The sequence below is a fragment of the Leptonotus elevatus genome, chromosome 13 (genome assembly GCF_054856555.1).
Source record: "Leptonotus elevatus isolate MCC_2025b chromosome 13, RoL_Lele_1.0, whole genome shotgun sequence".
In the NCBI taxonomy this organism is placed as follows: Eukaryota; Metazoa; Chordata; class Actinopteri; order Syngnathiformes; family Syngnathidae; genus Leptonotus; species Leptonotus elevatus.
This window is the reverse complement of record NC_141251.1, coordinates 15,489,207-15,515,504: the sequence shown is the minus strand read 5'-3', so window position 1 is coordinate 15,515,504 and position 26,298 is coordinate 15,489,207. Positions and strand designations below refer to the sequence as shown.

General features: G+C 39.2%; 1 protein-coding gene across 2 annotated transcripts; it reads left to right on the top strand.

Annotated features, from left to right (window-relative positions):
• The first annotated feature begins 467 nt into the window (after positions 1–467).
• On the top strand, positions 468–25,640 carry psme4a (proteasome activator subunit 4a). 2 transcript variants are annotated; one of them, XM_086092627.1, is made up of 48 exons: positions 468–1,061; positions 1,940–2,080; positions 2,153–2,269; positions 4,969–5,025; positions 7,560–7,604; positions 8,726–8,875; positions 9,262–9,325; positions 9,412–9,486; positions 10,353–10,475; positions 10,560–10,652; positions 12,221–12,486; positions 12,637–12,823; positions 14,084–14,173; positions 14,272–14,336; positions 14,694–14,844; positions 14,933–15,031; positions 15,345–15,414; positions 15,521–15,588; positions 15,690–15,905; positions 16,455–16,612; positions 16,741–16,836; positions 17,056–17,114; positions 17,223–17,279; positions 17,363–17,418; positions 17,652–17,750; positions 17,856–17,918; positions 18,003–18,098; positions 18,230–18,361; positions 18,464–18,673; positions 18,781–18,917; positions 19,027–19,080; positions 19,157–19,286; positions 19,387–19,468; positions 19,557–19,713; positions 19,812–19,881; positions 19,957–20,082; positions 20,501–20,653; positions 20,751–20,855; positions 20,930–21,021; positions 21,116–21,247; positions 21,474–21,682; positions 21,747–21,832; positions 21,917–22,045; positions 23,219–23,374; positions 23,946–24,108; positions 24,242–24,375; positions 24,452–24,592; positions 24,706–25,640. In XM_086092627.1, the coding sequence occupies exons 1-47, from the start codon at positions 865–867 to the stop codon at positions 24,584–24,586; spliced, it is 5,550 nt and encodes a 1,849-aa protein (XP_085948753.1). In that variant the 5' UTR covers positions 468–864; the 3' UTR covers positions 24,587–24,592; positions 24,706–25,640. The 2 variants fall into 2 exon arrangements, with proteins under 2 accessions (XP_085948753.1, XP_085948754.1); XM_086092628.1 differs by lacking the exons at positions 4,969–5,025; positions 24,706–25,640 and having other exon boundaries at positions 24,452–24,697.
• Positions 25,641–26,298: the final 658 nt, after the last annotated feature.

The window sequence follows — 26,298 nt, the reverse complement described above, 5'->3', positions numbered from 1 at the left end:
AAAAACATTTTTAGTAACAACAAAACAACATTTGTGATTGCCAAAACAAACAATTGAAAACGCATATAAAGGCAAACAGAAATAGCCAAATAAAATAATGAAATGTAAAAAAAAAAGGGCCTGGTAAAATACTCTGATTCAGATTATTAGTGCAACATAATTAGCAGATATGATAGTAGATATATTTAAAGAATTTAAATTGGAGATTAGCAGGCACATTTTCATTATTTGAATTAACACAGTTATGGAGGGGGGGGGGCGTAAAAAGGAAATGACTATACTGGGACACGTGTTGTTTAAAAAAGAAGAAGAAGAAGATTTCAAGTAATTACACATTTTTAAAAAATGGCACAAGTCTGCGAAAAGAATATCTGCCGATTGAAACCTTGGGAAATGTAGTCAATCAGAGACGACCGGATATGACGACAACCATGCGTCTGGTGGCAGGGTGTCGTCTGCCCTTGTGCTCGACTCTAGTTGGATGAATCAGTCGACGTTGAACGGTCTTTGGGAAATGACTGAGCTTTTGTAGTATAACGCTAACTTTAGCTAGGTTGCTAGCTGGTTGCCATAATTAAGGATTCCGTTTGCTGAAGAGAAGTGTTCGAGTGCCAACGTTTATACTGAAAAATATTTTTGTTTTCCCTGATTAGCCTAAACATTTAGGATCGTATCTTGCTAACGTTTACTGTGGAGAGAGGCTATCTTAACTTGGGATAAATGATTACCGAACGTGTCATCAACTTGTGACTCTCTATTTAGTCACAGAGTGGGCCAACAACGGGGCAAGGCAACACAGAAATTGTTATATTTATTGTTACTTTATACTACAACAACGAAGCCGAACGAAGTAAAATCGCACATATGAACGAGGCACCGTCGGATGGATTAGGATTCGTTCCTCAAAAAGACATCGTCTATAACAAACTCCTGCCTTATGCGGATAGACTCGATGAAGAATCCAATGATATTTTGAGTAAAATTAAGGGGAACTTGGCCCGGGCTGTTCAGTTCAGAGAAATATGGCCTGGTGTGCTGTTTTGGACGAGGAAACTTTCCACGTAAGTATATAAAAAAATAATGTATGTCAACGGCCTCCAATTTTGCATCCCCTTTCTTTATTTGTGAGACTGTATTCAAGTGAGCTAGAAACAGCTGCTAACCTGTTTTTCTTCTCATACGTCAACAAATGCAGTTACGAAAGTTATGCTAATACGTTGAGGTTCTTAGCCAAGGCTTGAGAATGTGTAAAACAAACATATCACATGAATGAATATGTGTCATTATGATCGTTTGGCTTGTGTGTTTGCAGTATCTGTATAATTTATGCAATTTTCTAATAAACGTTTTAGTGGATTTAATTAATAATAATTAGTGCCAAAAGTATCAAGCTACAGAAACCACAGCACATTTAATCAAAACGAACTAATCTTAACGTTAAGTAATGTAAATGTACATTTTCCCCTGACAATGTCATTAACCCAAGACGATTTGTGATTGTGTGTGTGTTTGTAATGGATGGTCTCCACTTTTTTTCACTTTGTGTTATTTGTTTACTTAGTGATGAATCACATGGTGGCATCTGTCAACATGACATTGGATTACTTAGTGCTGTTTCAATTTGTACTTTGTTGCTGGTCTGATTAATCCGTTTCTGTCCCCATGTTGGCACATTGCAGTGTCCCAGAGTGAGGCACTACCGGCTCAGAGAGATGGAAAGTTCACTATGGGGTTTGACCCAGATTTTGCTCACTGCTATTATGGCATACAAGTGGTGACACAACCCTTTCAAAACAGTCAATTTCACAGCTCCGCCGGCTCATGGGGCTAAAAGACAGATGGATGAAACATGGCTGTCTGTGAAATGTCATGATTTAATATAAGCCACTTGACACTGGAAGTGGCAAGAACAATACCTTAATGATTTTCTCTCTGATAGGTATTTACGTCTATATGGCCGGAAGTTCAGCAAAGAAGACCATGTGCTATTCATCAAGTTGCTGTACGAGCTAGTTACCATCCCTCATCTAGAGATCAGCATGATGCAAGGCCTGGCTCGCCTCCTCATCAACCTGCTCAAGTATGAGCCGCACGGTCTGAAGCAGCAAACCTGTTTACACATTAGCCTGACTCTTTGTCTTGTCCTTCTAAGGAAAAGAGAGCTTCTATCAAGGGAGGACCTGGAATTGCCTTGGAGGCCTCTTTATGAACTGTACGACAGGATACTTTTCTCCAAGACGGAGCACCTGGGCCTCAATTGGTTTCCCAAGTAGGCTTTTGTTATTGCTTATGCTGTGATGTAAACTAAAACACACACACTCCTGACTGATTTCACCTTCTTTTTTTACACACTTAAGGCTATCCCTCACCTGCCATCTAGTGCTTGAATGATACAGTGTAACCTCTAAACATGAACACTCTTTGACCTCTGATTTCGTTTGTGGTATATCCAAACAATTTTCATATGAGAAATAATGGCACTTGAATTAAGAGGGTCAAACTGTCACCATCAGTAAATCCTTATTAATCGTGCAGCCCATGTTTTGTCTTTTTTTTTAACATTACCATTTGTCATACAGATACATATAAAGACGTTAGCTCTTTTGTTAAAATAAGATAATAACTTACACATGAAAAGAATAAAAGTAGTGCATTGTCTTTGAGTCTCAAGAAACCTGCTTACCAACAAGCAGAGGGACTTTGCAGCATTTTCCTTGTATAATTATTGTATATATCATTATTATAGCCATAGTCTACTTAGCAGCCTGGACTGAGATGTACTGTATGTATAAAATGTGCCATGTGGCCAACCATGCGGCTCTGTTGCTTTACTGAGAGAAAACAAACTTGTGTGTCCACTCCAGAGAGCGTCCGTTTAAAAATAAGAAGAGCCGTTGCCTTATACATGACCGACAGCAGTCCTACAAGTATAGCTGTCATCACATTCTGTGTCTTTGCCATTCCGAGAAAATACTGCATACTCATAAAAGTTAACACAATTGTGAAGCTAAGCCTGTATCACTAGATTCACTGATGATGGTTTGACCTCCCATGTTTCTTTGTGACTTGGGCAGGATAATTTGAGTAAATACATTGGTTGTACGGTTCCAAATTGCACGACCTTTGTCTGTGGTGTTCATATTTGGAGGTGCCACTGTGTAATGTATGTCCTTTTTCTGTGTACCTCTGCCTACATTCCCCAGAAAACGTCTTGCTGTGTAGCCTACTCTAAATGACGCCATACAACTGCATAACTGTTGTTTTTAACTCGGCTGTATTCTTACCTGGCCTAATTTGTAAAAGTTTGCATGTGCAAAAATTAGCACAAACTTGATCGCTCACTCAGATGTAGAAGCTGCTCTACTAAAACGGGTCCAGGATTGCATCTGCCAAATGAACAGTATTGCCGGGCAGGACATTTTTCACAAATAGATTGATTTTGCACACACAGTGTGATTCATCAAACCTCTGACGAAATTCGCTGGACAGATTTTGCGTGATTAAATGTTGTAGGCAAAATGAGTGGCAGCAGGGAGAACTTTTACACTTGTTTAAACATTTTTGAATTGCCATAAACAAAAAATATCGAGCGAGCTTCTGAATGATTGAAGCCTCGGATTGAATTGAAGGGGTTAACTTGGAGGCGGTACTTTCAACTATGCATTTCTCTGTGTCATGGTCATTTCAGCGTCAGTCAGTTGGTGCGGGCCTCTTCCAGAGCATTAAAAAAAATTGTGCTGTCCCAAGTTTTAAATGCAATGTTACACAGCATGTTTAGATACATCCAATTAACTAGGGCTGTTTATCAATTCTAATTTCCTCAATCAATTTGATTTCGATTCATAAGGGTTCAGTTCGATTTGATTTAGATTTTTCTGTATTCGATTCGATCCGCTTCAATTCAATCGATATTGATTAATTATGGAACATCAATTCTTCTTAAAAATCAAAGGCATGATTAAAAAACCAATAAATAAATTCCAAACAACATTTTGCGGAGGAAATAACTGGTTAAATAATTTAATAATTGTAAATAAAGATTCTGAATAGTCTTAAAGTGCAATAAGTCAGGTCTTTTATTAATGTAATGTAATACAACATATATATATATATATATATATATATATATATATATATATAAGCAAAATTGATTCGATATAGATATTTAATTTTTTAAACCCAGCCTTACAATTTACATGTACGTGATTGAAAAAAACCACACAAAAAACATGGCTTTTATACAGTTGATGGCTTCCCCAAAAGTATTGGACTTGCACATTTATTTTTTGTAACTCAATGTTTTCTCTTCCGCTTCCACTTATCACTTCATTTTGTGCATTCAGAGGTCTCCCAAATGTTCCATGGTGATAAGACCAAGGACCCCAGTGGAAATAAATCAATGACTTTATTGAGCCATCCTTGACATGTGAACTGATATGTAGAATAAATGAAACTAAACCACCTTTGAAATTCAGTGGTCTACTACACTACTTTTAAACCCGTTTACAACAAACAGCGTGCGCAATCCGTGAACATGCGATTTAGCGCTAGTTATTTGGAATCTTATTAATTCAGGCCCATGAAGTCGTACATCATTAATTGTACTTGTTTTTATTGGACAAATGGACTTACTGTACCCAAGAATATTTTAACTCCTTTTAAAATGACATGCAACTTTTGAGAGGCATGAAATGTTGCTCACCCATTGTGTTCTTAAAGCAAGCAGTGCGAGGTGCTCTTGTATGGTGCTATGAGAACATTGTACGTTTCTGATGCTTAATAAGCATATCTGTGATATTACCGCCAATATAAACAAGCTGCTTTGGCTGACAGCCAGCTCACCTTTTTCCAAACAACATAAATGCGCTTTAAAGCACAGTATCTGTCATATGTTCATATTCTGCTTGATTGACACTTTGCCTGGTGCTGAATGTGTTCTTTATGCCTTTGTCCCCCTTTCACATTCAGTTCTCCATGGCCCCGTTCATCCTCTAAACTCATTATGATAACAATGTTTCAGAGGTGGTAAGGACATCGTTCCTCTTTGTGTTTTCCTTATGAATTTATCTGTTGACACTTTTCTTTTGCCACATTGCATGTAAAAACATGGAGAGCTCATAGGCAGCTTGGGATCAAAAGATAAATCAATGTTAACATTTCACTCATACGTATTAGAGACTGTCGCACTGCAGCTAACATGTTTTCCCCTTTAACCAATCAGAGATTATTCTCGAAATGCCTATACCCATATACTGTAGGAATTAGGGGTGTTAAAAAAAATTGATTCGGCAATATATCGCAATCTTACAGTGCACAATTCTTGAATCAATTCTATATGCGGTCGAATAGATTTTTAAACATACATTTTTGGGTGGAAATATTCAACAAAATGTCTTACTTAGGGTTAGGGTTCACACTTTAAGCATGGGAAGAATGTTCTATTAATGGAACATTAAGCCTTAATATTTTATTTCAGGGCTGTTCAAACATGAAACAGACTGCAACCTGTTTGTTAAATACAGTAGCTCAGTTATAAGCCTACATTTTCAGATAAATACATTTTCATACAAATCTTACAGTGTACATGTACAAGTTTACTGATTAGTATTTTCCAAATTTGAGTGAAAAAAAGAAGAAAAAATCGCAATAATCAATTTTGAGATTTGTATCGGGATTAATCTGCATCGAATCGCGACCTATGAATCGTGATACGGATCGAATCGCCAGATACTACGCAATTCACACCCCTAGTAGGAACTATAATGAAGCTTTATATTAATGGCATATGGACTGCAATTTTTTGAAAAAAACAAGAACCATACAATTCTTCCACTAGTGTTAGAGCAACAGAAACTGCTGTCACGTTTCTTCCCGTTCTGGGATGTGTCTTTGATAACGTGAGGGTTCATTCCTAACCTATTTGGGAATCTTGATCACCCTCCTTGAGTGTCTGGGTCCGTTAAATGGGCCCCTTATTACTGGCTCTTGATTGACAGCTTTGCGACGCATGTGTCTCATTTATTTTGTGATCTGAGAGCGTTCTACATTGGCATTTTAAGTTGGCGAGTTTCACCTATGATTTGACATGGGAAAACTACTACAGTCCAAGTGTGTGAGCTCTAAAAAGCATTGAGCGACTGATCGACGTGGACATATGTTGTGCAGTTGCTGATTGAGTTTGGCGGGCCATTTCCAACAAGGCATGGCTTCAGCGTGCATGTAAGCACAGTTAGGTGGGATTGTGGGCAAGGCGCTCCAAAGCTGTGGTTATATCGGTCCTGAGATTTCAACACTCATATGTGACTCAGGTGCAGAGTATTCTGTTTGAACTTTTCATGCCAACATTTCCATGCCAGGAATTAGGGATGCACGATAATGCTATTTTCAACCGATACCGATAAACCAATAATTTAGAAAGTGCCATTGTTGATAACCGGTAAGTCGATAATTGTTTGCAAAATTAACTTGAATACAAATATACTTTTGAATCTTGCTATATGTCTAACATGTACAAATACATTGAAACATTGTGTAAAGCACCATAAAGCTGAATTTTAAGGATATCTTTGCTTCAAAGACAACCAGTAACTCATTTTGAGTTTGCTAAAACAAAAGTCACGTTTTAAAAATGCAACAAAAAACTGCGAGAGTAACATTTTGGGGAGTGTTGTGGAATTTTCAGTAGTTAGGTGAGATGAATAAAACAGTCTGGAAAACAATGTCTCTTAGGTTTCTTTATATTTGAAGCTTCAAATATACACAAGTCTTACAGAGCAGTCTACAAGAAGTTGATATGTGAGAGAGAGTGCAGTAAATTATCATGGGAAGATTTTTATGCAGTCTGGTTTGGTTTTGGGAGGAGAAATGGAGGTTCAGCGAGACAGGAAAGCAAGCAAGTTCCGAGCAGACTTATCAGTCAAGGTCACTTCGAGATTGCTTCATGTACAAGAAGTGAAAAGCCCATTGTTAAAGAAAGTAGAGGTGTCCACAAACAATACAGTATAAACTTATGTTATTTTCCATAAAAGGACAATAAAGAAAGCCCACACTGGCGACTGCAATGTCGTTATGATGCATCTGCCGTGAACACAAGGTCGCGCAAATTACGACGTCACAAATATAAATGTACAACACTACCATAGGAGAGGGGAGGGGTTGAGGAGTTGGGCACAATTTGAGCCACCACAACCACGACAGGTGGACCAACGTGGCATGTCTATTATTATCGGCGGATTTCTTTATTATCTGGTTTATCACTATGACGTCAAATTAGTCAATAATTGCAGATAATTATCGGCCACCGATATTATCGTGCATCCCTACCAGGAATGTGTAACGTTATCAATACAGCTACAGTACCACATCTTTCTTTGTGTGTGTGCATGTTTTTAGATTTTTATTACATTAGTATTCTCACACTGTTAATAAACCCTCAAACCTGTACAAGGTGTATGCATGGTGTCCGATTCAAACTGAATTGCTGTAAAGAAAAAACATTTTCTGTAAGATTCTGCATTCTGGGCATAACCATACAATTTTCGATGTTTTTGTTATTATAGCTCTGTGGAAGGTGTGCTGAAGACACTTGTGAAGAGCTGCAGACCGTAAGTACACCATGATATTCTGATCCATGCAACCATACATTCTGATCCAGTCATATCCGTAAATATATCCAAACGGACAATGCAGTTGTACAATTCAAAGGTTGCTAAATCTGAACATTCATTAATTGTATTTTTATGAATGTTCCTTTTCTATCTTGATAAGAGGCCTATAAACCATTTAAGGAACTTGCACTATAGAACCCTTTCCACAAAATCAATAAAGAAAAGTAATACACATAAAACGTAAGGATTAAAAGTAGCATAATAAATGACTGCTATAAAGGATCGGATCACGAAGAAACTGACGGAACGATTGTGCTAGTTTTGCCAACAGCAGAGGACGCACTTCCTTTAATGCCCTGGCACATTGCGGGTTTTGCATTTGCAGAAGACGAGCGAGCTGTATGATCCAGGTGGCCATAAATAAGCCGGTCCTTGACTTTGACCACCACAGTTATACTTACCGTACTCTATGTGCATGCATCTTAGGCAAGCACTAGGATGTCCCTCACTTCGCACTTAGTCAGATAATCCTATTATCTCATCTAATTCTGTCTTGTGTGAGAGTTTCCTGTCACTGGGACGAGAGTGTAATTTGTGGTCAGCTGGTACAGCAGCAGGAGGCAGGGCCAAGTGGCCTTTGCCTGCAAGTAGCAGCGGCTGCAGTTCCCCAAAGGAGGCTAGTGACCTGACATAGCCTGCTGAGTTTACACACGCATAATGAACCATAGAAAACCCCCAGTGGGATTATGAGTCCATTAGAACCACTGGATTGATGCTAACAGCCAGAATGTGCCAGGTGTGTGACTTATCATCTCCCCCCCTGCTGAACATACATTTGAGTGCTGCTAGCACTTGGGCCTGTTTATTACGACCGTTTGGCAGTACAGCATCCCCATTTTTAGAAACATGTAGTTTGTAGAAAAACAGACTTGTCATGTACAAATATGTAGCTGTATAAAAGTGGTAAATGTTACAGGTGGTGTGTGAGAATGTGATCTGTTAGACTTCTCTATGAGGCTTGTCCATCTTTGGTGGCTCTTTTAAAACTGCTTTGTTGATTTTAATAGTGAATGATGTCAATATGAATGACTTTAATGTGACTCTATCCTTTCATACAGATATTTTCCAGACTCCGCAACCCAGGAGATGCTGGATGAGTGGAGACCGCTATTTTGTCCGTTTGACATCACTATGCAGAGAGCAATCTGCTACTTTGAACTCTTTTTACCCACAACCTTACCACCGGAGCTGCATCATAAGGGCTTCAAGTAAGAGAGCCTTGAGACACATAACTTAGCTTTCTCTAGTGGCTTTGTAAACTTGGTCGGTTTCGTGTCTTTTTTTTGCACATAAAATCCAAAATGCGTCACAACAAACCACTTTTATTCATGCTACACTGTTATCGGGAGAACATTTGATACAGAGTAGCTATTAAACAAAAACTGGAGCTCTAAGTATTGAAGAAGTAAAAAAATAAATTTAGTCATGGCAATAACAAAACATCCTACGATCAGACGTACTAACTGCATATATCCTAAACTGCAGATGTTCAGTAACGTAAGTCTTTCCTTCACAATGCTATAACAGACCTCTATTCAAATGTGTTGCAATGGAATACCACGTGAATTTATGTACTAAATGGATTTTCTGGCAGGTTGTGGTTTGAAGAGCTGATCAACTTGTGGGAATCTGTACAGAATCTTCCAAGCTGGGAATTGGTGAGCACAGTAGATATTTGTTTTCCTGACCTGAAACGTTGTCTCGGTTTTAGTCTTGCTTATGTGTGTATGCGCTCTCTTTGTAGAATCTGGTGAATCTCTTTGCTCGCTTGTCCAACGACAACATTGGCTACATTGACTGGGATCCTTATATTCCAAAGGTACGTTTTAATTAATTACATCACAGCATATTACATGGATTGCGTTTTTTAGTCGTTTATTCATGTGCTCTCTCTCACATGGTGCGTGTTTCATAGCCAATGCTGTTTGTCAGAAACAAGCTATCATGTTTCTTTGTTGATCCGATTGGTCATACAGTTCAGGCCAAAAGTTAGGACACACCTTCTTATTCAATACTTGCTTTATTTTCATGACTATGTACATTATAGATTCTCACTGAAGGCATCAAAACTATGATAACAATTAACAAACACATTTGGAGTTGTGTACTTAACAAAAAATGGTGAAAATAATAAAATAAATACATAAATAAATAGCCACCCTTTTCTGATTACTTTTTTGCACATTCTTGGCATTCTCTCAATGAGCTTCAAAAAGTAGTCACCTGAAAGAGTTTTCCAACAGTCTTTAAGGAGTTCCCAGAGGTAAGAATGTCAATAGTATGCAAAAAAAATTAACCAGAGCAAAGGATGGCTATTTTGAAAAATCTATAATATAAAACATGTTTTCAGTTAGTCACCTTTTTTGTTTTGTTCAATACATAACTCGACATCAGTTCATACATAGTTTTGATGCCCTCGGTGAGAATCTCCAAAGTAACCAGTCATGAGAATAAAGTAAATGCATTGAATAAGAAAGTGTGTGCAAACTTATGGCTTGTACTGTATAAATAAAGTAACATGTTGTGTTATGTTCCAACTGTGTGATTCTTTTTTTGAGGAACACCAACATGTATTATCATTAAGTAAACTTCCTTCCAAATTTGCTTTTACTAAATCACAAGCACAATCAAAATGTGTCTTTTATATGCTGTTAATAAGTTAACTTTATTGTTACCACATTTCAGATTTTCACAAGAGTCTTGAGGAGTTTCAATCTTCCCGTGGGTACCAGCCAGATGATGTTCCCGCGATACTTGACCATTGCCTACGACATTAGCTATGTGGTGCTTTGGATAGCATCACTTCTGGTTTGTCCTATGTCCAGACATTGTCGCAACCTCAGTCAAATTATCCAAAAGAAATGTTTGTGTGACCACTTATGTCAATTTCAGGGTGGACCAAGTAAACAAACTCAAGCACAGCTCACTGGCCTTTTCAACAGCATTACATCTTTCTTCCACCCATCAAACCACGGTCGCTGGTTGGTGAGTTTCTCCTCCTCTATATCTGGCACATCATCTGGCAAATCTATGGCATTCCTGTAAATGGTAGTTTTGTTTCAGTGACACAGTGCATTCACTGTGTGTATAATCAACTTCCAGTCTTGATATTTTTGGCCGTGATTCTTTCCAACTCGTCAGCAATATGAACAGCGTCAGAGGGGCTAACGCATTTGTCATTGCTTCTTGAATCCACTTGGCTGTCTAGGTTTGTAGGTCTAGTGCAGAAATAACAAGAGAACACGTGAGTGAGATTGCTGCAATAGTATTAAATATCCCCATGAGCAAGCGCACATGCCATTCTGTTTGAAGAAGGTCCTCTTCCAGATTTGTCACGATGACACAGGCAGCGACGTGCAACTTTTATTTTTAGAGAAGGGATAAGTCGTGCGGCGCAGTGGGCCAGTGTGGCAGCATGTTGCAACAAGGTTCTTAGGTTCAAACTCTGACCTTGGTGTGCAGTTTGTTTTCCTGTTTTTCTCGAGCTTGCTCCCACAGTCCATAAATATGTATGTTAGGTAAATTGGAGCTGATAAGTTGCCTTTAACTGTGTCAATGCTAGTTCATCTCTGTGTCACATCTGTGAAAATACAAGATCATACAATAAAACCACAACTGATACCACTCGTATTTTTGCTATATAAAATTTCCCCCCAAAAAACAATGACCGAGAATTTTAAAGAAAGTCCCAATATAACATTTTTTTTCTTAAAATTGCATAAAATTAATGACCATTTTCTATTCTTCTCATTTCTAGTACCTGATCGTTAAACGGCCATAATGCCATCATGAGTACTGATGCCTTGAAATAAGGCCTGGTATCGGCCCCATACTGATAACCTGGTATCGTTACTCTAAATAAGTTGTGTATTTTAAAGTCATATAATGTACACTATCTGATCCTTATGTAATTTAATTCAGAGTGGCTGATAAAGCCTTTAAAAAAAATGCAACTCCAAATTAGATTTGTGTTTCAATTTCGTCCCTCTCGACCGCCAGGTGGCGGTGCTGAAACAGCACGGAAATCTCTACACGCACGCGTCAATCGAACACTGTCTATTTCACCTTCTCGCGTTGTCAACTCTCTTTGCTTACCGCTGTTCTTATTGTCCGTCACTGGTGGCCTGTGATTTTGTCGGTCAGGGCTGCGGGTGTCCTCCGCCCCCCTTGGCTGCGACGGCTCTGTGTATTTTCTTGTTTTTTGTTGTTGTTGATTTTAGTTAAAAAGTATTGCATAATCGTTAGCTTCTTCCTTTGAAAGTCTTTTAAATGCCTCATGCACATTATAAATGTCATTGCTATTTTGATGTTAGGAGTTTTTTCTTTATAGAATGTGAACAAGTTTTCCCTTTTTCCATCACTGCAATATTTTATATACAGTTGTATAAAAAATAACATAAAATGTCTTCTGATATGAGCCCATATTACCCACTCATGCAGTATTCATGTAGTAAATGAGAAGTGATCTAAGTGGCCTTAAAAAAGTATTGCATTTTAAGTTGCTTAAACCTGCAGATAACTTGTAACATGTCTCTCTGTCCTGTCCTATTCAGATGAAGCTCATGAAGTTGCTGCAGCGTCTGCCTGCCACTGTTGTTCGCCGGCTGCATCGAGAGCGCTACAGAAAGCCGTCTTGGTTGACGCCGATCCCAGACACTCACAAGCTCACAGAGGACGATATCACCCACTTTGTGGAGAGCATGATGCAGCCAGTTCTGCTGGCCATGTTCAGCAAAACAGGCAGCCTTGATGCCGCTCAGGCTTTGCAAAACCTCGCTCTGATGAGGCCCGAGTTGGTCATTCCTCCGGTTCTAGAGAGGTCAGTTTAATCATTTTTATTTTATAACCCAACTGGTGTGTTGTTAGAGTCTTGGGAGCTTGCTGCTAGTTTTCCGCTTTGATCGAGAAGCAAGCACGCTCATTGGAATAAGCACAAAGGGCTAATTGTTTTTTGTTTGTTTTTCTGTAGAACATACCCTGCACTGGAAACTCTAACAGAGCCCCACCAGCTGACAGCCACCCTAAGCTGCATGATCGGTGTTGCGCGGAGTTTAGTGTCTGGTGGGAAGTATCTTCCTGAGGGGCCGACTCACATGTTGCCCCTACTCATGAGGTCCCTGCCTGGAGTTGATCCAAATGACTTCAGCAAGTGCATGGTGGGATTCTTTATCCAGCACTTGTAAACCATTTCTGATATTAGTGTTAGTGCTGTCAGGCGATCTAATTAATTACAGGATTTTAAATTAATTAATCTATTTTAATCTCATATCTGCTAAAGGTCCCCCTGCATGACTAATCAATTTAATACACCAAGAAGAGAAGATTTGAAATCCCCATTTTTATTGTTGAAGTGTATTTCATAAATGAAATTCAAAAGAAAAAGTTTAAGCACATTAACAAACCAATTAGCCCAGGCATTATTTAAAAAAGATCTAAATTCAATTGTGTTAAAAAAAAATTGACAATAACAAGTGGACGCTTTGTGCTGCTTTGAACACCCCCTTTTTCTTTTATTAGTTTTTATTTAGTTCCTTAGACCACTATATTAGATTTTGTTAAATTACAGGTAGAATTCTTTAATAAAAATATACAAGTTTCCTCTTGTTAAGCATATCATTTATACATGTATTTAGTTGCAAGTTGTAACATGTCATCTTGTTTATGTTTAACAAATTTAAAACATCATAAATCATGCTGTTCTACTAAGTACTGTCTCAAATGCTATTTTTGGGAGTAGTAATATGGCGGCCTCGCGGCTTCAAAAGTCTTGGCCTATCGGCTATCCAGTAATGTATACAGATCTATGGAAGCTGGCTCACACTGACTGCATAACAGATGCAGAACCTAACGGCATCTGTACAGAGGCCGCAAGGAAAAGAAAGAAAATCATTTTAGTCTGTGTGTCAATTCCCACCAGCTGCAATGTTGTGCGTATGCGGAGCTGCAGAATAAATTACACAAGACAGACAGGAAGTCAGGCTTCAGCATCAAGGTAGAACCGGTATATTTCAAAATAAAACCTTTTGCAAACTTGTTTCAAGCTGACTACATAGCTTGACATGAGTCAGACATTTAAAAGACAAAAAACGAGCTCAAAATAAATTAAACATGACATAAGAACAATATTTAAACACAAAACGCACTCTGTGAATTTCAGTCTGTAATTCGTCATGCAGTCAGTGTTAACTTGGCGTCAAAGTTTGCTTCCTGTGCCGCATTTGTTGTTGTCTCTGCTTGTAGTGGCGCCCACTGCAACCTACGTATTGCTCAATGGGCCAAATTTCAAATGCTTGCGCATTGACTTGCCACTCATGATCAATTGCGTTATTTTTTTTAATGCACTAATAAAAACGTGATAAACTGACAGCCTTGATTATTATGAATGAATAAATATCCAAATATTTCTCTCCACACAGATCACTTTCCAGTTTATTGCTACATTTGTGACTCTTGTGCCTTTGGTGGACTGTTCGTCTGCGTTACACGAAAGAACAGACTTAACAGAGGTGAATTGCTGTTCACTCAAGTGTTCTCAATTTGAGTACCGGTAACATAAAATAAGCAACACATATTGATTCGTTTTAAACTTTGCCTAACTTTTAAGGTGGAAAGAGAAATGTGCTCGGCCTCTGCGGAATTTGAAGACTTTGTGCTTCAATTTATGGACAGGTATGCAAAAGAATGGTGATGATCATGTCATATTTGATTTGTACTATTGGTGAATGCGAATGATGGCTATAAAATTGCTGCATTCTTCAACTGGCGGGCACCTAACGATCAATTCTTATTAACATGTTAATGTAATATAAATTAAATATATTTGTGCATTTTTTCTGATCACATTATCACTATGTGTCAATAAATTTTAAAAACCAGGAAGATCTATTTGGTTGCTTATTAGTTTTAAGTTACATGACTACAAATAGAGTGAAGCACATACACATTTACATGTATTTTGCTTCTCTTAGCAATCTTCTTTATTCCACCATTATAATTGGGCATTTGTTTGTTTGATAATGTCTGCAGGTGCTTTGCCTTGATCGACAGCAGCACTTTGGAACAAACACGTGAGGAAACAGAAACTGAGAAAATGACCCATCTGGAGAGTTTGGTGGAGCTTGGCTTGTCTTCTACCTTCAGCACTATACTCACTCAGTGCTCCTTGGACATCTTCATGGTACATACACACTGAAGAACATTTTGATGTAAAAAAAACAACAACACAATACCACATTTGAATATGATCATGTTTGTTATTGTAACAGGTGGCTCTGGAAAAGGTTTTTAACTTTGCAACCACCAACATTTTTGAGACGCGTGTAGCTGGAAGGATGGTGGCGGACATGTGCCGGGCTTCTGCCAAGGTAAATCACAAATCATTAAAAATACAATTCCTAGTATCGTTTTTCCACAAATAGTGCCCTCCTTTTTAATAGTGCCGCAGTCTCCGTCATCCACTTCAACAAATATGCGCCATAAACATCTAAATGAGATCATTCACATATAATCTTGTTCCCTCTATTATGACTGATACCCCTCAAATAATGCTTTATCCTTAATAGACGCCTTATGCTCCCTACAGATGAATAAATAAACGCTATTAGCCGATTTATGAGGTTATGCAGTGGTTATATAATTGCAGCTTATTGCTCAGTTTGCACATTCTTGTTCTTTCAGTGTCACCCTGCAGAGTCTCTTAAAATGTTTGTGCCTCACTGCTGCAGTCAAATACACCAAATTGCTGCTAGTAAGTGCACTGCTGGCCAAAAAAGCCGTTTCTCACAAAGTTTCGTACTTGACTAATTTAGATCTTTATTAGTTCCATGGTATATACTTTGATTTTATTAAAACAGATGAGGAAGTGTTAAATGAAGAGGAACTTGACAAGGAGTTTTTATGGAATCTTCAGCTGCTATCTGAGGTGAGCTAAGCTTTTATGGTCTCAGAGCTACTCATTTTTTATTAATTTTTTTACTTCCTCCTTTCACCATCATTGGGTCTTCGCACCGTGTTCCCCGATAGGTTACTCGAGTGGATGGTCACAAGCTCCTGGCATATTCCTCTGACTTGGTCCAGATTTTGCAGTTGACCCTTCACCTCAAGTGTAAGCAAGGCTACATCCTATCGTGCAACTTGCTGCATCACATCCTCCGCTCCACTGCCCTCATCTATCCCACGGAGTACTGTAGTGTGCCAAGCGGCTTCCGCCAACCAATCACAGACTACCTACCCATCAAGGTGATGACTCTTTACTTCAACCATTGTATAGCTATATACAGCATGTAACGTCTACTGTATTATGTCACTGGAGAAATGAGTACAGCCCATTTGTCTTTAAACGCATAAGCTAAATGGCTTTCTGTAGTTTGACCCACATGCAGTTGGATTCATTGTTTTTTCCTCAATGTATAGAAGGCTCTACTGTGATTCCTGTTGGACTGGTCTTCACACATGGTTGTATTACTGTCCCCTGCACTTTATATATGAAGTCTCGCAAGTGGTTTTGACTCTTGCTAGGGGTACTGCGGCTCTGGATGAGTATTTTATGGATGAGTCAGTCTTGAGTAAATCCAGCCGAAAGTTTCTTTGAAATGTACTGCCCCACCCCCACACCCTTGCGAAAAGATAAAATGCTAAATAAGGATACGCGTGAAACATTGACTAGTGACACATTTTATTCTCACAGTTTGTATTATTTTTTTCATGTTTTTCACTTTGCCATTTATTATAATTTTTTATCACAGGTGGTAAAAATGTAGCTTGAACTTTAGCTTTTGCCCCGTGCAGGATTGGGGTCGTCCAGGTGACTTGTGGAATTTGAACATTCGATGGCATGTGCCCAGTGCTGATGAAACCACCTTTACCTTTCATTTACTTGACCTGATCCTTAAGCCAGAATTGAAGATGCTTCAAAGTTTTGCAGAGGGAGAACAAGAAATGAGCAGGTATAATGCAAAACAATATTGGAATGTTCAATACATTGTGTTGTGACGTCCATCTGAGCCACCCACTGTAGTTTTTTTTTACAGTAGTGATGTTATACTTTCTTTCTGTATTTTTTTCCCCTCGCCAGGGATGATGTCCTACAGAGTCTCACCATTGTTCAGCACTGCCTCTTGGGGGCCGGTGGTCTTATGCCTCCCCTGAAAGGAGAGCCTGTACCTGAACTGTGAGCAATTTTGCTATTTTTGTTGAAAAATACTTTACATTGGTTTCAGTTATGAAGTAATCCCCTTTGTTTGTATTATGTTTCCGAAAAATCATAAATAGACATAATTAACAATTCAAACTTGTTTTAATTATTGTAGTTTTTGTTTCATTTTCAGCGCTCATATTACGCAGTCATGATACAGAAATGCTATATAAATTTGTGTGTTTTTTGAAACAGGGTCCAATATAGTATGGTAAATCTCAATGAGACCACCCTCTATACTGGAACGAAGTATGGTATGTTCAACACTTTGATTTCAGATTAAATATATTCAGTACATATTTAAGGAGAAATTATGTTAAAGTGACTATTCTTTTAAAATGTAATGTAATCTTGGTTTGCAGATGAATCCAAAGAGAACTACAGAGATTCCATTTGTCTTGTGATGAGACAGTTGCTTCGTAAGTCTTGTGGCTACACCCCGACCGACCAAGTCACCCTTTCTCACTCTTCGTACTTGATGTCATTTTATCTCTTTTTGCAGATTATATACTGGAACACTCTGAGGATGACACAAAATCTCTCTTTTCCATCATCAAGGTAAAGACCAAAAGGCATATTAAAAAATTTATATATATTGTTTAAAGTGTACTTTTAGGTGAATGATTATCATAGTTGCTTTGAACAAAGTTGCTTTGTTGTATATTGAATCCTTGTGCATCACCTGACTCTAAAAATACAAGTGATCGTTTGAAAGCATTCCGAATTAATTTGTGACATTTATAAGTGTAACATCTCATCCAACACAGATGGTTGTCTTGAATGTCTTTCAGATTATCAGCGAATTGCTGCACTTTAAAGGTTCCCACAAACATGAGTTTGACTCTCGCCGGAAGAGCTTCAACCTTGTGAAAAAATCCATGGAAAACAGGGTGAGACTCTACATTGTTCTGCCATATGTAGTATTTAAATCCATAGGAATAAGCTTCCTTGAGGCTCACTTGAAACCATTAAACATTTTTTTTATTTTTTTTTAGCTTCACGGCAGAAAGCAGCATATCAGAGCTCTGCTCATAGACAGAGTCATGCTCCAGCACGAAGTAAGTTGATCATGGACAAAAATTCCAAGTCATGTCATCGTGTTAGAGCATTTTTTTAACCTTTGACACTTTGTGGATTATTAGCTGCGAAAGCTGACGGTGGAAGGGTGTCAGTACAGGAGCATACACCAGGAGATGATGAGGGATCTGCTGCGGCTGTCCACAAGCACCTACAGCCAAGTGAGGACACTGCAAAATCCACTGTCTGCATCCTATGAGTTGTTTTTGTTAATTGTTTTATTTTCATTTGTCAAAATGAGTTGGCTTCACCATACTCTTATACTGTATAAAATATTTTGTTTTCATTACAGGTACGGAGCAAAGCTCAAAATGTACTGTTCACTGCACTCGGCACATACAGTTTCTGCTGTAGAGATATGATCCCGCACATCCTTGAGTTTCTCAACCCAGACAACAGCAGTGTCACGCAGCAACAGTTCAAAGTATGACATTCTCCGTCTATTATGTTTCTCTATCATGTCTATTTATGATTTGTATCGGAGTAGGTGTTAAATGTCAGCACGTGATTGTCTCTGCCTTTCCAGGGTGCCTTGTATTGTCTCCTCGGCAATCACAGTGGAGTGTCCCTGGTCAATTTGCATGACTGGGAGTGCATTGCCATGATGTGGCCTGCTATTGTTCGATCTGGCCTCAGTTCAGCCATGTCTTTGGAGAAGCCCTCCATAGTGCGGCTCTTTGACGACCTTGCGGACAAAATCCACCGACAGTATGAGACTATTGGCATCGACTTCTCGGTAAGAAATACTACATTAAATGTTATTGATTAATAAAATTTAATAATGTTTGATGTGCTTTGCAAGATCATAACCGCTCAAACCAAATTTACCGTTTGGTCCTATAGATCCCTGAAGAGACCTGTGGCGTGGCCAAACAACTTCTGGTGACTGGAAATCCACTCCCGAAAGAACCCGTTCCTTCAGAAGAAGAAACATTAAGAGGTGTTACGAGGCAGGAACTGAAGAATTTAGAGTATAGCGAGTAAGTTATTTCGAATAATATATCTGTCATCGTCTCTCTATCATCCCTTGTGTATTATTTATTGGATGTCTTTATTAAGCTTGATGTATACTAATTTTAACTGTTTTAGGAAGTACCAGCAGCTTCTTGATGATCTACTGAACTGCCTTGGCAACAGCAACTTGTAGGTTGCTTTGTTGTTTACCACATTACATGTCAATGTGTTTGTTTGTCTAGAAACTTCAATTTTAATGTTACAGGCCTTGGAAATTTGAACATATCGCCATTGGCTTCTTGTCGTTGCTCCTGAGAGATGACCACCAACTCCCGCCAGCAGCTGTTTTGTTCTTCGTCAAAACCCTCAACCACGACTCCCTCTACGTCCGCAAGGTGAGTGGGCCTTGTCCACGTATCACAACCGTGCACAAATTATGGCTCGACATTAATGGATGAAGGCTTGAGCAATGACGTGTTTTATTTTGTCCAATAGGTGGCAATCTCAGCTGTTGCAGGGATCATGAAACAAATCAAAAGGCCCCATAAAAAAGTGCCAGTCAGCCCATCTGAGCTTTGTAAGCAGCACAAACATTTTGCCCATTCTTCTTGTAAAATATTTTATCAAACACATTTGAAAAACGTTTTCTGTTTTGTTGGAAAAAGGTGCACTTGAAGAGACGGGTGGTGGTATAGTGGCCGGTGACCGTCCAGACAACAAGTGGCTGCAGTATAACAGCAGCAGCCTGCCAAGGACTCAGCAGGACTGGGATCTCTGTGTTTTTGTGGAAAAAACTCATTGGGGTTATTACAGTTGGCCAAGGTTCACCTTTGAGACTTTTCCATTATATCGTTTTCTTGTTTGTGACTCTACTGCTGCTGTATTTAGCCGTTATGCTTTTTGGTCACATTGTTTTCTAGGAAACTGATGATGTACGCTCCTGAGAAAGAGCAGCCCAAACAGAACCTAACAAGAGAGGAAATGACAGAGGTTTGTGTAGATCAATGTGCACACAATATTGATCACTGTACAACTGTGTCAATTGTTTTCTTTCTTTTGTTGCAGCGGGAGCAGATCATCTACGATCATTTCTCAGACCCAGTATTTATCAATCAGTTCATTGAATATCTCTCTCTCGAGGATCGAAAAGGCAAAGACAAGTTTAGCACGCGCAGATTCTGTTTGTTTAAGGTGAGCACATTTCTTAAGAGTTCGTTCAGTTTTAAAGGGGAAGTCAACCTCAACATTTACTTTACAATGTTGTTTGTTTTGCTTTTCATCTCAGGGGGCGGCCATTTTGTCACTTGCTGTCAACTAAAAATGGCATCACAGTAGCTCAGGTAGCAACCAATCAGCTTCAGTAAACAGGTGACTCGTGATTGGTTGTTACCTGAGCCCTGGGAAGCTATGATGTAATTTTAAGTCGACAGTAAGTGGATATAAACATTTTGATTTTTCTGCTACTAAGACAATTTTAATCAAAATACCGTGTTTAGACTAGTGCTGCATAGATTAGAACGTATGATTGTGATAATTTTTGGGGGGTTGACTTCCCCTTTAAAGAAATGACTGGGGGAGAAAAAAAACATTTTTTCTTTTTTGTTTCCAGGGTTTGTTCCGTAATTTCAGCGACACCTTCCTGCCTCTGCTGCAGCCTCACATGGAGCGCTTGGTAGCAGACACCCATGAGAGTAAGCAGCGCTGTGTTGCAGAGATCATATCTGGCCTAATCAGAGGATGCAAACACTGGAGTTACTCTAAGGTGCAGTTTCACTCAGGACTCACACTTTTTCTTCTCTTGATCTTCTATTGCACAACATTGTTTGCATTTACCTTTATTTTGAATGATACATTTGCAGGTTGAGAGCCTTTGGCAAGTGTTGTGTCCACTCCTTCGTACAGCTTTGTCCAACATCACCGTAGAAACGTATGCAGACTGGGGCACCTGCATTGCAACAGCCTGTGTAAGCATTCATCTCATCTTGCCTTTTTTTTTTTTTTATGTGGAGTTCATGACCTTTTTCTTTCCCATCTACAGGAGAGTAGAGACCCTCGCAAACTGCATTGGCTGTTTGAGATGCTCATGGAGTCTCCGGTCAACGGGGAGGGAGGCTCATTTGTTGATGCTTGGTCAGTGGAAAACTTGCCTACTTTAGTCATAATGTTGATGCCACTGACAAAATGCAGATTTGACAAAAAACACATTTTATCCCCCATCCCCCAGCCGCCTCTATGTGCTGCAGGGAGGCCTTGCCCAGCAGGAGTGGCGTGTGCCAGAACTCCTCCATAGATTGCTGCAGTACCTAGAACCCAAACTGACTCAGGTTTACAAGAATGTACGGGAGCGGATTGGAAGGTGAAGATGAATTACCTTAAAATGGTTTCTTAATCTTATTCTTTCCAAGTTGACAAGTTGAAACCTAATTTGGTTTCCATGTTTCAAATTGATGATTAACCTGAAATAACATGTTTTGAGAGTAAGGATCAATATTTACCATGTGATCTCATCTGCCTTGAAGCTTACAAAATAAAACCTTGATTTGACCTTGAAAATTGTGTATTTTCTCCTCCCTTCCCTCCAGCGTGCTAACCTACATCTTCATGATAGATGTCAACCTGCCTTACACTCAGCCAACCACCTCACCTCGCATCTCGGACTTCACCGATAGAATTTTGCTACAGCTAAAGCCCCTGACCGAGGGTGACGAGGAGATCCAGAACCACGTGGTTGAGGAGAATGAAGTGGGGGAGCAGGATGAGAGGACACAAGCGATCAAACTTCTCAAAACAGGTGAGTTAGTGTTGAATGAACCCCCCAAAAAAATTTTTTTAATTACCCATTAACATGTTTTCAGTGTTAAAGTGGCTGATTGCAAGTGCCGGCCGCTCCTACTCAACCGCTGTTCCGGAGCATCTGCGCTTGCTGCCACTACTCTTCAAGGTAGCTCCTTCACATACGTATACAATATACTCACTTAAATTTACTCAAGCTGAGCAGTTGTGACATCTCCGTCTATGCTTCCAGATTGCTCCAGTAGAGAATGATGACAGTTATGATGAGCTGAAGAGGGATGCAAAGACCTGCCTGTCTCTCATGTCCCAGGGGCTCCTCTACACAGAGCAGATTCCCATGGTGCTCAATGCCCTGCAGGAGGTAAGCCATTGAGCAACAGTAGTTGAATTAACTAGATTTTTTTTCATTTTATTATTAATGACCACTATTAAATAGATGATTAATAGTAGTATATTCACTTTACTGGATCGTAGCTGTCGGGTGGAAACCCTGTCTGTCCAACTGTAAATGTAATATTTTCCCCAAAATGGATTGGTCTTTCCCCTAATTTTCTATAATTTACATAAGTATATAAATTAAATGTCCTCAAATTTGTAGAAAATTGTGCTGCAAGGCTATAAGATCATGCTGGTGCGTATTTAGTTTGCTGTATGTTTTATTAAGTGATTTACATGGTTGCCCCAAACCCTGTCTCATCCAATTTTCATGACTCCTTTTATCTAAAGCCGCAATTTCCAACCAAATTATTGTGCCATGAGTGGTCATCAAGTATATTGTGGGAAAATATCTAATTTCACACAATTAGTCGATTTTTTTTAGGACTAATAATGTATCTTTGTTCAACTGCATTTGCCAGCAATGAAGTGATTGATGAGCATAACAATGAAATTCTCTTCCACTAGATGGCAGAAGTACAATCTAACCTATGTGTCCCCTGTTGCCATTTTATACAAGAGAATAAGTCACTTTTTGTTTGGGGTAAAACATTTCTAATAAACGTTGGAAAACACTGATCTAATGAATTAAGTGGTTTTCGTTTTTTAAAATCCTAAACCTCTGACTTAAGGACAAACCAGAAATGGAAGAAAATAAAACCATTGAAAGGTCATAAAGACATTTATATTTCTTGTTTATCGATCGTCATCTTTGCTTATTTTACTGGTGATAACACACTGTCTTGTTTCTGATGTCGCACTATTGTGGTGGTGGAACCATTTGATTAGTTTTTCCCACCACCCAATAATAAAAGCTTAGTAAGCCAAACTACCTTTATTTTTTTCCCTGAGGGGCAGAAATGTGTGTCTTTGAAGAGAGGTGTTTAAGTAGACATTTGACCCAGCAGTTAATTAAGGAAGAACAGCATATAAACATATATTAGGCTCTCTGTCATATTTTATTAAAGCTTAACTCATCAGGTCCCCTTTGCGGGAATTGTTTAAATTCCCTAACAGCTAAATCGTGCACTTTGTTCCGCTGGCGCCACACAATCTCAGCCCATTATTGACATGCGATGACGCTGGCGTGTGTTGGCAGATTGCAGGCAGCAGTTCCTGGCACGCCCGCTACACGGTGTTGACATACCTCCAGATTATGGCGTTTTACAACCTGTTCACCTTCATGAGTGACCAGAAAGCTGTGAATGACGTGCGGGCGCTGGTTATAAGACTGCTGGAAGACGAGCAGCTGGAGGTAAAAAGAAAGCATTCATCCACACACTAGTTGTCATGTAAAACCAAAACATGACTTCGTGGGAGTCTCAACGTTGCAATAAATACGTGCTTGTTTGTGCTGGTGGCCTCTTGTCATCTTTTAGCTCCACAGTAGTGATTCAGCATTCACCTCCTGGCTCCCCACTCGCACACACCGCACACCCCTCCCTCTGGTTCTCTAACTGTTGCTATGGAAACCACAGGCTGCAGTAATCTGTTGCTATGGAGATAACTTTCAGATTGAAAGAGGAAGAGAGGGATGGAATAAAGACATCAAATAGTGGGGGATAGCTGGAAGTAGTCATTTTTGTTATATTGTACAACTACTAAAGTTAGCCCGTCCAAATCATCCTTCGTGAACAATTTTTTTTATAATATATATATATAATATATATATATTTTTTTAAGGTTGAGCATGTAAACACAATGACCACTCACTAATGTTTTAAATATCTTTTTCAGTTTGAATAAAGTATCCATCCATCTAGTTTCAGATGCCATTAGATTGTGCAAGTATATCCAGAGTTGTGCCCCATCTACTTCCTCTGCAGGTACGAGAAATGGCTGCCACCACACTCAGTGGCTTCCTCCAGTGCAATTTCCTGTGCATGGACGCCCCCATGCAGGCTCACATTGAGGCACTGTGCAAGACCCGCCTGCCTAAAAAGAGAAAGAGGGGCACCAGCTCAGTAGTGGACACTATACCTTCTGGAGGTGTGTTAATGTTAGTCTGGAATGGTTTAATGGCAATTCAGTTAATTTCAATAGGGAATATTGATTTAAAATCTGAGTAAATTGAGTTGGTAGCTTGGTGTATGGAGCTCACGTTGTTATTGTGTCGTCACAGACCTGGTGCGGCGCCATGCTGGCGTCCTCGGGCTGAGTGCTTGCATTCTCTCCAGCCCATATGATGTGCCCACCTGGATGCCCCAACTATTAATGGACCTCAGTGCCCACCTCAATGACACCCAACCTATTGAAGTACGTCTTACCAGAATCTTGTCAGCTTTCCCTTCCTTGTAAGTAAATGATGCGACCTGGATGTGTTTTCCTGCAGATGACTGTGAAGAAAACCCTGTCCAACTTTCGGCGGACGCATCACGATAACTGGCAGCAGCATAAGCAGCAGTTCACAGATGACCAGTTGTTGGTGCTTACTGACCTGCTGGTGTCCCCGTGCTACTATGCTTAAAACCTGGTAAAACATTCATACTAATATTTGTACTGAGATTTTCACGAGATGAGTGACTGAGTGAATGAAATGAGTACTTTCAGCTGCTTCACCCCCCCCCCCCCCCCCGATTCTCCCAGAACTTCATCCAGGCCTGCATTGAGGAAGTTGCTGCAGTGTTAAGACACCAAGAAGTGGCACACAAAATGATTTGAAATGTTGTGTATTATCTATGTAGCTCATTTACATTTCTTCTATACTTAATATTTAAGGATCAATCATGGCAGGGATGGATGACCTGCAGTGTGTAACATTTCTGTACAGTTTTTTTTTTCTGGTTGTTTGATCGCATGTGTGCACGCTTGAAAACGTGGAGTGTCGGACAAATTTCTCAGGATTACATCCCAAGAATCATTTCTGAGCCAACACAATGTCCCCAGTGTAGGACATGCTTTTCACCATTGTCTTTCTAAAGTAAAGCATTTGTTTTGACGCACAGAAAGTGGTTAACGGAACTCTTTGGATTACACTAACACAAAGTTTGTGTGGCTAATTAATCAAGATATGATTATATGCATTATGTACACGTGCGTGTGTTTGTATATATATATATATCATGGTTTTAGCAAATATGCACAGACATTATTTATTTATAATTTCTTGAAGTGCTGCATTTATATTTTCCTAGCGAGTGATTCTGCAGGTTTAGTAGTAGGTGGGTGTGATTTTTATTTTTGGAACGCACTAGAGCCTATTTTCATTTATTCCTGCAAAGAAAAGGGAGAGGGTGCACTCCCCCATGTGGTGCTGTCATGTTTTGTGAAGACCTGAACACTCTTCAAGGTTCTCCAGTGCAAAATACACCGATCTATCATTTCAATTCATCTTTGACCCCCTCACCCCAACCACCTCTTCTTCTATATTTCCTTGATGACTTGAAATGAGTCCAAACATTGAAGCATTTAGTACCTCACCCATGTATAGTGTAGTGCCAAACTTGCAGTGACTTTTTTTGGTAGATGTACTGTTTGCCTATTGTATGATATTATGTATGAATAAATTGTTTATAAAACTATTTCTGCCTCCATGTGTCATGAATATGAACTATAAAACATGGCTGTATACAGGGCTTGTAGAGAAAATGGACAAAGGCATAATAATAATAAATGAAGATTATGCTGTGTTTTGCATCCACTAATGTGAAAGCAAATGATTTATTAGGGGGAATGCATGATTCCAGAACTACATTTTGTGAAACGAAGCCTAATTGAAGTCAAGTTGAGTACAAATTAGTTCAATCATGTACAATATAGATTAGGGTCAATTATATTTGGTCACTAATGACCTTTACCAGAGCACAGAATGGGTTAAAAGGTAAAGTACAATCAATATTCAAGGTTACGCTAGATCAGGTGTGTCAAGCCCAATTAATTTCAGAGGTCAAGTTCATCCAAATTTGATCTCAAGTTGGCATTAGCATATGTCCCTGACCTAATAAAATATCAATAATGACAGATCAAAACATTTTGTTTGGGATTTTGTGTGCAAATATTCCCATTTATTATTGTATTGCGGAGTAATCTGAAATTAGTATAAATGAAAAGGTGCACAAATGAATTGCAACAAATCCTGAGTAACAACCGAATTTCAGAATGCCATTTATGTGGTTTGCAAGTGCGCTCTCCAGCAGCCTAAATTAGCAACAACAGTTAATTTTAGTGAAAAACTGGTTT

Coding starts and splice junctions, on each gene's coding strand:
- psme4a (XM_086092627.1), top strand. CDS start 865: ATGAACGAGGCACCGTCGGATGGATTAGGATTCGTTCCTCAAAAAGAC. Junction 17,919..18,002: donor GAGTCATGCTCCAGCACGAA/GTAAGTTGATCA, acceptor GTGGATTATTAG/CTGCGAAAGCTGACGGTGGA. Junction 22,046..23,218: donor TGCTCAATGCCCTGCAGGAG/GTAAGCCATTGA, acceptor GTGTGTTGGCAG/ATTGCAGGCAGCAGTTCCTG.